Source organism: Mustela lutreola, chromosome 10 (assembly GCF_030435805.1).
Source record: "Mustela lutreola isolate mMusLut2 chromosome 10, mMusLut2.pri, whole genome shotgun sequence".
In the NCBI taxonomy this organism is placed as follows: Eukaryota; Metazoa; Chordata; class Mammalia; order Carnivora; family Mustelidae; genus Mustela; species Mustela lutreola.
The window spans coordinates 71,686,229-71,698,393 of NC_081299.1; the positions used below are offsets into that span (position 1 = coordinate 71,686,229).

The following is a 12,165-nucleotide window of genomic DNA, read 5'->3' on the forward strand; positions in this document are numbered from 1 at the left end:
TTATTTTATTAATGAAATGAAAGCCTGCTTCTGCTTTTTAACGAGACTTCTTTGAATGTAATGCCACTATTTTCTTATGCCTCACTGATGGTGAAACATGCTTCTGATAACCTTTAGAAAATGTTACACTACAAAAAAACCACTCAGGCTTGAAAAAAATTTATCTGAAGAATATGCCAATCTTCTTCATGACTGATAAAGGCATCAGTCTATCCTGAAATGCAACTTGATTTCACAACTTGAAGTAATGTTTCTATAAAAATTGGCACATATAAAAAAAAGCATTTTAGGTATTTACTTCCTATGGAAATACCTGAAACTTCCAAAAAATATAGCACTATAATTGAAAAACTTTTATTGTTAAAAGCATATCTTCATTTCTGCTTTTTAAAAGTAATGAAAATATTTGAGACATATATCAGGAAATAGGCAGAATTATAATTTAAATAAAAACAATGACAGCATAAAATTTATAAAGGTGTAAAATTAGCCAAACTCTGTTATAATAAAAAGACACATCAGGCCAATGGCCTACTTGTTCCAAAAAGTATTAAAGACAGAACTGGCACATAGATACACACATACAACATTTTGCCCTAGTTCTTTCAGCTTGTACAGTGGTCCTCATTTTAAAAGAGAATGAAAAGTACAGAAAACTATTTTTAAAATCTCACCAAATTACACATCATTGCGGGCTTTTGCCGAGACTTTTCTGTAGGAATGAAAAAGCAAAGGTTGTGAAAATCCTAAGAAAACAGTATTGATTAGTAAGGTTAATAAGAAATATATATTGGCACACTGAGATCCTAGGTGGCTCAAACTCCCTTAGATTACACTGGTAGATACATCCGCATCTGAGGGGGACTGTGTAAGTGTCCCTAAGCCCAAGAGACTAGGGGATTCTTCTCAGTACACTAGCAGTTTTTCTGTTAGTGATTGGCTTTATTACCATATAGATGTAGCTTAACCTGCAAATTTACTGCTGAACAGTTGGAAAGGATTATGAGACTGTGAAAATTTTAGTACAAATGCACTGAGACATTATACCCAGCCTTATACTCTATTCTCAAATAGAGAAATGTTCCCTATTAAAGTTAGTCTTTACATAAAAAATTAGTCTTTCACATAAAAAATGTGAAAACACTCGAAACCTCAAAAACGGAAAGAACAGAAAACACTGAAAAGCACATGATCAACATGATTTTTTTAGCTATCTCAAAAGTATGCTTCTTTCGTCCTAAAAAGAGTCTAATTACAAAGTATGCTTCCACTGCATTTTAAAAGACATATATCAAATATCATTACAGCAATTTTATAAAAAGACTGATACACTTTCAAATATTTTTTGTTGTTATTAAAAAAAATAAAAGGTTGTAAACTGTCATTGATGGGAAACAGCACGTGATCTCAAGGGAAGAAACATCTCACTAGAGTTTCCACAAGTTCCTTCTTCTTCTAACTGCAGCTCCGGTGGCAAAGGAGGAGCCCCAGGGTCCCCAGGTCTGGGAAGTGTAGTTGAAGAGAAGGTGGGATTTTCAGTTCTGCCAACTTCGAGAACAGGCAAATTCAGAGAAGACTCAGTAGAAAAAAAGGGGGCAGTGCTGGATTCTCCTTCAGGATGGTATATGACAGTGGATGCTCTCAGTTTTTCAGAGAAATTACTCTCATCTGAATTTGATCTAGAGAAGTTGTTTGTGGCTCCACCTGGGAAAGGCTCACAGCTGCTACATTTCAGTCCTACAATAAAATTATTTAGATGTAAATGAAAAAAGTAACTTAAAAAATTGAGCCCATACCCATCTTGTAAGTTTTTAAAGATTACAAGCTAGTTACCACACAACCACGATTTAAAGAGCAATTTATAAATTCTGCCATAATCCATTTCACGTTTCATTTACTTTTCCCAACAACTATGAAGTATATCATTATGTTTATTTCCTAGATAAGGAAATAGTCTCAAGAAAACTAAATGACATGCTATAACTCACATTTAATTTGTATCCTTATATGCTTAACCACTGAATGACCTGGAAAAAATTAAGTTGCCCCTAAAATTTTTCATAAAATAAGAAAAGCTGTCACAACTAATATTCTTTAGCATTCTGGCACAAAATGTATTAACCAATAAAAAAAAAAAAACTTTAAACAGAGCATATGCTAAAATTCTGAGTTAATTAATATCAATTATGGATTCTTGAATCACAGGGTGTTAGAAGTAGGAGGGATTTCAGAGGTCCCCTGGCATAACTTCTACCAGTAGAGATGAAAAAATAGAGGCCCCAGGATTAGGTAATGCCCAACATTCCAGAATTACCTCATGGGAAAGCGAGAACTATAACCCAGGTCTCCTCTTCACATCAAATAATGTCCTGGTTCTCAACTTAACACTTTACTTAAATGACAATGGTTGCTCTGATCAAAGAATTTTACCACATCCAATGGGTATAGCTAACAATTAGCCTCAGGATGAAAGAATAAACACACACTAATTTTATCTTTCTGTTAGTCTTAGCAAATATTTAACTTAACCGTCTGGAGACACAGATCCTCCTGAATTGACAAATTTTATGTCAAATCTGTGATGTCTATAAAGTATATTCATATGTCACTTTTTTCCCCACTAGCTCTTCAACCTCACAATACATTCAGCATTTCTATTCCATGCTATAGAAACTTTTTTCTAAAATATGGCTTAGGAGAGGAGACTTCCAATGTGCCCCAAATGGACTTACAGAATTTCTTAAGGGCAGAGCCCTAGATTACTCTTCTCTATATCCCGCGTGCCTAGAACAGCTGGAGGACAGCTATATCACATGCACATTTACTTATTTAAGGGTGCTACAGAAAGGCACACAGAGAGAGAGAGATGGGGTTCGTGGGGAAAGGAGATTTAAATAGTGCAGGAAATTCTCTGTGGTATTCCAATTACTGATGTGTGCTCCAGAGTGAGGGAGAAACACAGGAAGTGAATTTGCTATGCCATTTATCAATTTCCATTCCCACGCCTCTCTCCTCATGCCAGACTGAGTGTGACTCTAGTGTTTAAGGTTATGGATAGCTTACAGGACATGACTCTTACAAGCATATCCCAACCACTTCATTCTGTGATCAACTGGTGGAAGAAGAACTACCAGAGCTGGACTTAAAAATACTTTGCCTATATATTGTTCTTCATGTGTGATGTGCATTTTCAGGGGTTACTTCTGAATAGCGATCTTACATTCTGCAGACTTCAGAAGCAAACGCATGTGTATACCAGGATTTTCTTGAAGTTTTGTATAAATGGTATTGTTAAATGAATATAAAAACAGAACACTGAGTGATAATCCATTCTTCCAATGAAATGACATAAGGTAAAAAAAAAAAAATGTAAATCAAATGTAATTCTGAAGCTGAAACTTTCTGAATAAAAACAAAACAATCATTTCTGGGTTTCTTTGTTTTGTATTTTATTTTTAAAAGCATTGTCATATTTAAATGATTTCTTGGACACCAACATATCTTACCTTTCAGATGTTCTAGTTTTATATTTCTAAGTTTCAACACTTCATCTGTAATCTTCTGAATCAGGAAGTTCTGTGTTTTTTCTCGCCGAATAGATTCAACCAGTGTATCCAGTCCTTTGGGGTTTTCTTGTAAGTAGTCTAACAATTTTCCAGCCCTTTTTCTACTTGATGTTCGGCAGGAAATTTCTTCAGTGTCTTCTCTGCTGAGTATTTTTTTTGCGCGTAGATGATCAAAATGTCTCTCAGCTATGATTTTTTCACACAGGTATACACGCAGATTTTCTAAGGCCTAAAAGACATAAAACTGTGCTTCAGTGTGTTTTTTTTCCCCAACACTTGAGGAAATCACATAGGTGACTGATTATTAGTTAGAAATCTTCACTGGTGGGAGAAAACATACTGAAGTCAGGAGGCTCAGGCCTACTAAAATCCATGTTATTAAGAGAAGGGCCAAGTAAACAGAAGTAGGTCCTAAACTAAACATTCCTTGCAGCTTCTGTCTTGCTTTAATTTAATCTCACAGCTATAAACCAAGACCAGGCTACTATGAGGAGGACACTGGCTGAATCTAAAGGGCCTGTGTCTGTGGACATAGGGAGGTATGCTCAGGGCCTCCATCTTCCGGGGTAAAGATAAGAGCAGAGGCTTCCATGTTAGTTACCATTGAACAAGGAATCCAGGATTAGTCAGGACCAAAAAGGATAACTTAGTGAGGCCTCATAATTTAAAACTTTCTCACGTTTGTAAATTTTCCACTTTCCTGAAGTAAAACCGTAAGAGTTTCTATCCTAGAGTAAGAGTGTCTTTCCTAGAGTAAAACCATAAGAGTCCACAATGTGTCTATCTTTGGAATCAGTTGGAAAGACCATACCCTAACTCAGTGAGTCAGCTGGTAGAAGGGAAGTTGGCACAGGACTGGAGGAGTATGCTAAAGAAATAGTGAATGTTGGACGAAATTAAAGAAATGAAGAAAAGGAAATCACAGAAAACAGGCTGAGATCTGAGCAGTACCTCAGGGAACTTAATTAGCAGAAAGCTGATGTGGGTCCCAATAAAAAGCATTAATAATTTGATGCCAGCAACTGTATTCTAGCTCTTCTTGCATTTACTAGATATGTGATCTTGGGTAAGTAACTTAACTACTCCTCCGTGCCTCAGTTTCCTCATCTGAGTATTATGAGGAATAAAATAATAAATGTAAAGTACTTAGAAAAGTGCCCGGTACATAGTGAGTTGTCAACAAATGTTATGACTAATTTGACTTCCATATAACGAGCTAGCTAAAGGCAATGGAAGACCTTGCAAGTATCCCAGTACATGGTGGCAGGAAAGTAGGCTGGGTGAAGGGTTCCCATAGTTCTCAGTCCACTGAACTTCCACGTTCATTTATTTATTCACACAGAAAACATTTCAAATATCTAAACACCTAATATGCCAAGGGCTGAGTGTACAAAGATGAACAAGATTTGAATCCTGTACACAACGGTCACATGGTCTAGTTGGAGAGTAGTATCAAACACAAGCCAATAATTATAATGTGGTATGACCCAGAAAACGAAAACAAAAACAAAAACAAAACACCCCACAAGTACTGGGGAAGCACAGAGTAAACAACTAAGCATACCTCCATGATATGGGAAATTTACAGAGGCTATGTTTGTAGCATGAAGGTGCACAGAGGGGAATATGAACAAGTCTGGGGGTAGCTGGGATGCAGGGTGCACATGAAACAGTGGTAAGAAACTAAGCTGAAAAGGAAACAGGCTGGATCATGGAAGAATTTTTATAATACATTGAGGAACATACAATTCACTGTAGCCACAAGAATCATCAAAGGCTTATAAATAGAAGCAATTAAAAAACTTTTGCAGAGGACTGGGGGGGAGCAAAAACTGGGAGAACTGTAAGGAGACTGCTGCAATGTTTTCCATAAGCCATGCTGAGTGCATGAATTTAAGCTGTGCGGATGGAGAGAGAGAATAGATTTCAAAGCTGAACTCCTCGAAAAAAACCTCTTCTGTTGTCATCTCTATGACTTATATGCTGATGATCGCCAAGTTTGTGGATGTGATCAAGACTTTCTAGACTTAGCCCAGATACTTCAAATTCAACTTGTCCAAAACCAAACTTGTTATCTTTGCCTGTCCTTTTCCTCTGATATTCTTAACTCATTGGGGAGTACCTCCGTCCATCCAATCATGCAATAAACCTACCACTCATCCTCCACTTCCTCTCTTCTGCTCACTTGCCACATCTGATCACCTACCCACCAAGTCCTGTCAATTTATCTTACATTTATCTAATACATTTATCTAATTTATAGATACTTACATTTATCTAATGTAAGTATCTTACATTTAATCTAATTTTATATTTCTATCTTACATTTATCTAATCTGCCCCTTTACTTCATTTCTATTATTAGCATTGCCTTAGCTCAGGTCTTCGTCAGATGTTGCATGGACTATTAACAAACAAGACACCTGGTTGTACTTCCTATTTCTTTCCTCCTGCTCAAATTTCTTCTTCACACATCTATTAGATCTTTCAAATTTTCAAGAGAAAATGGAAATCTGGAGTGTTACGTGAATTCTGCTAATATTGAAATGCTGTCAGTGAATTTTGTAAAAATTTAAAACTTGGTTTTTTTCCACTAACTTAAAAGATAAAGTCCTTCCCTTTGGCAGAACAGTTGAGAGGTCAGGAGTGGGGCGCTTGATCAGGCCAACTTCAGTTCAGATCTTAAATCTGCCATATATTCCTGTAAGAGCTGGGACAAGTAACCTAAACTTTGGGTTATTTATAAAATAGTGATAAACACTTACCCTGCAGGACTGCTGGAAGGTCTAAGTAGGATAATGAATATGAAGACTTGAGACAGTCTCTGATACACAGTAAGTACTCAATAAATAACAGCTGTTTGATCATGGGAGACAGGGTACTTTGTAATATGGCTCCTGCCTACCTCTGGAGCTTAATCTATCACCTCCTCTACCTGTCCTGGTACTTTATGTTCTACCTAAAAACTGCTGCCCATCACTCCCTAGTTCTTTGTGTTATTACTCTGTTTTTCTCTTTTCATACCCCAAGTCCCTATTTTTCATTTATGATGTGGCACAGTGGCCACCTCCTTTAGGAAGCTTTGCTTAAACTCTCCAGAAGGAGTTAGGCACCCATCTCCTCTGTCCTCACGGCACCCTGTGTGTTTATTTCACTTGTCTATATATCACTACTCCACTTCTTATCTCCCAATTCACTTCCACTCTGTGTCACTACTCTTTTCAGCTACCAATAACCTCCTCACTGTCAAATCTCATACTTGTTAGTCTTCATCTTACCTCTCAGCAGTATGGACACAGCTGACCACTCACTCCTTCCTTGAAATACTGCTTTCTTGCCCTATATGAATATTACATTCCCCTGGCTTTATTCCCACCTTTGAGGCTATAACCTTTCACTTTTTAAAACTCCCCTATGATCTCCCTTTTCCCTTCTAGCTCTCAACTTCCAAGGTGAACTCATTCAATCCTACACTTGTATTTCTAGCGCAGATCTCCTTGCTGATCTTCAGACTTGTAGGTCTAATTGCTGATTTGACAATTTTACTTACCAGTCTGATCTTTCTAAACTTAATCCATCACCAAGTCCTATCATTTCTATTTCAAAAATGCAACCGGAATTTGCTTGTTCCATCCATTTCCACTGCTTTCACCCTGATCTAAATCACCATCAGCTCTCAACTATGTAAATTCCAACAATCTCCTCACGGGTTTCCCCTTTTCTTTCTCTCTCTCTCTCTTTCTTTCTTTTTTTTTTTTTAAGATTTTATTTATTTATTTGACACAGAGAGAAAGAGTGAAAGAGAGAGCGCAGGCAGAGGGAGAAGCAGGCTCCCCCCTGAGCAAGAAGCCCCACGCAGGGCTCAATCCCAGGACCCTGGGATCATGACCTGAGCCAAAGGCAGCAGCTTAACCAATTGAGCCACCCAGGTGCCCCTGGTTTCCCTCTTCTTACTTTTGCTCTCCTAAGTCCATACAATAGGTAGAGGAATTAAAAATATAACATAATTCTTCAATTCTACACTTGGGGAGAAAAAAATCCTAACACTTTATTGCCATCTGTAAGACCCTTCAGGAACTGGCCGTAGCTCACCTTCAGAACTTCATCCCAGGGCACCCTCTGCCTGTGTTTCCAATTTCCCCAAGTCACCAAGGTCTTGCCTGTTTTAGGTCCTTTGCAAATTCTATTTTGCCTACAATATTATTCCCCCAGTTCTATCATATTCTTCAGCAACCAGTTTAAAAGTAACCTTCCCTGACCATCCTATGTCAAGTAGATTTCCCCTGCTACGTCTCAGTGCCTATCTGTCTCCTTTATAGTACTTAACCATAATTTGTAATTATATATTTGTTTTCAACCTTAATGACCTGTATGTCTGAAGCAGGCAAAAGCCAGGCATGTTTTGTTCAATTCTGTATATCCTGCACTTAGCAGAGTGTCAAGTAGATAGTTTCAGATGAATGAAAAATTCACTGCACTTATACTGTCATTTGAAATTATTAATTCATGTCTGTCTACCTCCTCCCAAGAAATCAAGCTCTTTTCAAACTGGGATTTGTCTTAGTCTTTAATTTTTGCCCTCTTAGAATCATGCATGCCTCACAGCAGCGTGTAATCCTTATTTATGAAACTGAACAAAATTCAACTCAAAAGATGAGGTAAACAACTAGAGGGGGTGGGCGGAGATCATAGTGAAAAAGTAGGACTTTCTAGGAGGATGGGTGATGGTGGTATACTATCCATCAAGAGAATACTGCCATGGACAGTAAGCTGCTTTGGGGAAGGGATGATAAAAAGTTCAGTTTTTGACAAGACAAGGAAATGTGCAAAATACAAAAGTGGATTTCCAGTAGATATTTGGAAATAAGGACCTAGAGCTGACAAAGAAGGGAGTCCAAATACGTTTATGATCATTTTAAAGCCTTCTGAGGTCATCAACCATTTTGAAAATAGCATGAAAAAAAATTTTAAGGAAAAAAATGTGCACATACTTTTTTTCCCATAGACCTCCTGAAATCCACTTGTGATTCCCCAAGGTTATGAATTTCTGATACAGCTGTAAATTGAAATCATGGAGATGGATAATATCGATGAACTGATAGGAAAAAAATGAATAAAGACCTGGAAGACACTTCACAATTCTGTCTGTGTCCAGGTTTTATATTTATGCTCACCTGTAACCTTTCACAGCCATTTGTTATCAACTGCAAAATGGGAATGACAATTATTTCCCTAAGAGGCTGCTGTAAAGACTAAATGGGAACACTGCAATTTGTGTGACAAAGAATCTGGAACACCACAGGCCTAGCTCTTAAAGTTCATGGGTCCACTGGCACAAATCTTATATAAGACAACACTCATATATTCTATGGTAGTTACCAATGTCCCAGTTTTATCTCAAATAGACTATAAAGAAGAGGCCAGACTGTCCTTTTTTTGTATCTTTCTAGACCCAAGAAGAGTACCTTCCATATACTCAGTGCTCCACAAAAATCTGCTGAATGAGGAAGCTAAGGTACAAATCCCAGTCATACCCAGCCAGTTTCCTTTTACTAATGAGTCACGCCAATTGTAATTATGTAATCATGAGTGCAGTGTACTAAACTTTTCAAGGTAGGGAAAGGGGAAAATTTTAGGGTAAATGAACATTTAAAAGTATGCTGTCTTGTCCAGTTCATAAATATGATTCTGTATAAGTACTAAAGTGTTAAACTGGAACTCATTTTCTCTTGAGTTTGTGTGTTTAATTTGAAATGACATGAAGTTATGTCAGTGGTACCCATATAGGTCTCATTCAGCAAAACAAGTAATTAAAAGCAAAAGACAAGAAATACCTTAACCAGTAAGTGTTAAGTATCAAGATTTGGGCAGTTCTGCAGCGTCCAAGCAAAAGACCCTAATTTCGGTACTGAATATTTTCAGTATTTACCTGTGAATTAATTTTTGGCTACACGTCCCCCCACCCCCCAATTTAAATACGTGGGCGTGTGCTTACTAGGGGAATTCCAGGTTGTGCTTTCAGCTGTTGAGCTTCCCCCAACCCCCCTTATAAAAAGAGTTTCACATATTTGCTCCACTGCTTGGAATCCTTCAACTGGTCCAGCTTTCGCTCCAGGTTGAGCCATCTGCCTAAGGATTCTGCTCAAGATGAACCTGGGCAGTCGATTCCCAGCAACACCGCTCCACAGCGCAGTGGGGGTAAAAATCACCAGAGAAGAGCGGGCAAGAAGCTGACTGCGAAGAAACGCTCCAGTGGACAAGGTTTCAGGAATCCAAGCCCTGCTTTTAGCGATTTTAAACGTGGATTAACAGGTCACAAGGGGTCACTGCCACTAAGATCCCTCGGGTGCCGTCCTGCGGTGCCTGGACCTTCCGCTTCTTCCACCCGAAGCCTGCTCTTCCGACTCGGACTCCCACTCCGGGTTTCCGCTTTCCTCGCCCTCCCGTCCGCAGCCTGCCCCAGTCCACCCTCGACCCCCGGCCCTGGACGGCGCCTGGGCAAGGTGGTGCTACTCACGTCCTTCTTCACTTCTGTCAGGTCCTCCTCGGTGAGGGACGGCGCGGTGGGCTCCATGGCGGAGGAAGGAGTAAGTGCTTCTTCCGGGTCCGGGAGCTCCGGCAACACCGCCCGGCCAGGCTGGGGACCTGGGCCCGCGGGTGAAGGGGGAGAAGGGAAAGCGGACCGGGTCGAGAGGAAGAGAACTGCTCTCTAGACAACGGAGGGGCGCAGGAATGAAACCGCAGAGCTTCCGGCTCCGCCTCTGGGGCCGAGGGCGCCGCAGACCTAACCGTCCCAAAGCCAGGTTCCGTGCAGCGTTCCTTCCTCTCCCGGAGACTTAGGCGCAGGCTCCGCCCCCCCGGGGCCAGTCTTAGAACCCGCCCCATCTCAGAGGGAGCCAATCGGTGACGGCCCGTGGGCCAAGCCTGTCCCTGCCCCCCGGCCGGATCCTTTCAGGAGTGGCTCCGCCCACAGCCCTCACGCGGCATTTGCGAGGAGCAGTCGGTAGGCCTCCCAGTCAGGATCGTTTCCGTGGGTGTGGCCCGTTGCTCCTCCCGCCGCACGCCCCGCCTTCGCAGGCTGCTCAGGGGTGGAGACGGGTCTCAGCCTGTCAGTACATCTGGGTTCCGCCCCTTTTCCCAGATCCTGCCCTACAATTTCCGGGTGCTGAGCGAACTCAGTGAGTTGTTAGGCTCTTTGCTCGCGTGCAGGTACCAGCGCGTGTGCACACGAGGTACACACGCCGCTTAATTACAATATTAAAGAAATTTTTGTAAGAAAAACCACCTATAATCCGCTCGTTTTAATACCTAATTTAACGTCTGCATACTTTTTTGGTTACTTTTTCATAATCCTGTTTCCTCATTTGTTCATCTGTGTGATGAAGATAGGTCTAGCTTACACCTCTCACAACGGCTACTGTGAGAATCAAATGATACTATATATGTAAGTTCTTAGAGGTTCTTGGCACACAGTATGAACTCAATTTATTACCTTGTATGACTCAAACATTTATTGAGCCCTTACTAATCTGTTCTAGCTATCTTATCCTGGAAGAGTTCTATTTTTATGGGGGGAGACTGATGAACAGACAGCTATTTCCAGAATGGTATCTAACTCTTGATAGAGGTGTATACAAAACAGCATGAATAATGAATAATGTGGGTAAGAAATTCAAAACACAGCCTGGGCACAAGACATGTTTGAACAATATGATAAATAAACTGGATGGCGTCTGAAGTGGTGACAGAAATGATAAGAGGAACAAAGACAAATTTGGGAACGCCAACTTTTTTTTTTTTTTTTTTTTAAAGAAAACTCTACCCCCAACGTGAGGCTCAAACTCACAACCCAGTATCAAGAGTTGTATGCTCAACCCCCTGAGTCAGCCAGTGTGACACCTCTTGGGAACTCTAACATTTAAAGGAAAGGGAAAGCAAAAGAACCAGAAAAGAACAATGTTGCCAAAGTCACACCAATGTAGTTTTGATCAGGTTGCATCATAAGCTTCTAACATTTACATTACATCATATGTCTTTTCCTATGTTGATACACAGTCCGAGTCCAGTTTTTTCTGATTGTTTAATCTTCCCTCATCTTGGTATAACCCAATTTACTTAACCATTGTGCTTTCATTTCACAAATATTTACTGAATGCCAACCATGTACCAGACACTGTTCTAGGTGCTGAGGAAAGAGCTATGAATAAAATAGATAAAAATTCCTTTCTTTCTGGAGTTTAAATTCTAGCATACATGTGTTTTGGAGCAGGGCCAATAGACATTTGGAAAATGAGATATAAAGTTATTATGTTAGAAGATGATAAATGCTAAGAGAAAATACAAAACAAGAAAGTAGGACGAGGGTATATAGAATCTTAACATTAAAATTTTTGATTTACATATAGTTAAAGTACAGTGTTCTATTAGTTTCAGATGTACAGTATAATGATTTAACAATTCTGTACATTACTCGGCACTCAGTGCTGGAGTGGTAACATTTAAATCAGGGTGGTTAGTGAGGATCTTACAGAGAAGGGGAGATTTAAGTTACCACTTGAAGGAAATGAAGGAATGAGTCATGTGGACATACAGAGAAAAA

General features: G+C 39.7%; 1 protein-coding gene across 1 annotated transcript; it reads right to left on the reverse strand.

Moving 5' to 3' along the window:
• Positions 1-332: 332 nt before the first annotated feature.
• On the reverse strand, positions 333-10,431 carry BCL10 (BCL10 immune signaling adaptor). The gene is made up of 3 exons (XM_059136794.1): positions 10,084-10,431; positions 3,507-3,795; positions 333-1,737 (listed from the first exon to the last, which is right to left on the reverse strand). Exons 1-3 carry the CDS (start codon positions 10,138-10,140, stop codon positions 1,382-1,384), a joined length of 702 nt encoding a protein of 233 aa, XP_058992777.1. The 5' UTR covers positions 10,141-10,431; the 3' UTR covers positions 333-1,381.
• Between the last annotated feature and the right edge of the window lie 1,734 nt (positions 10,432-12,165).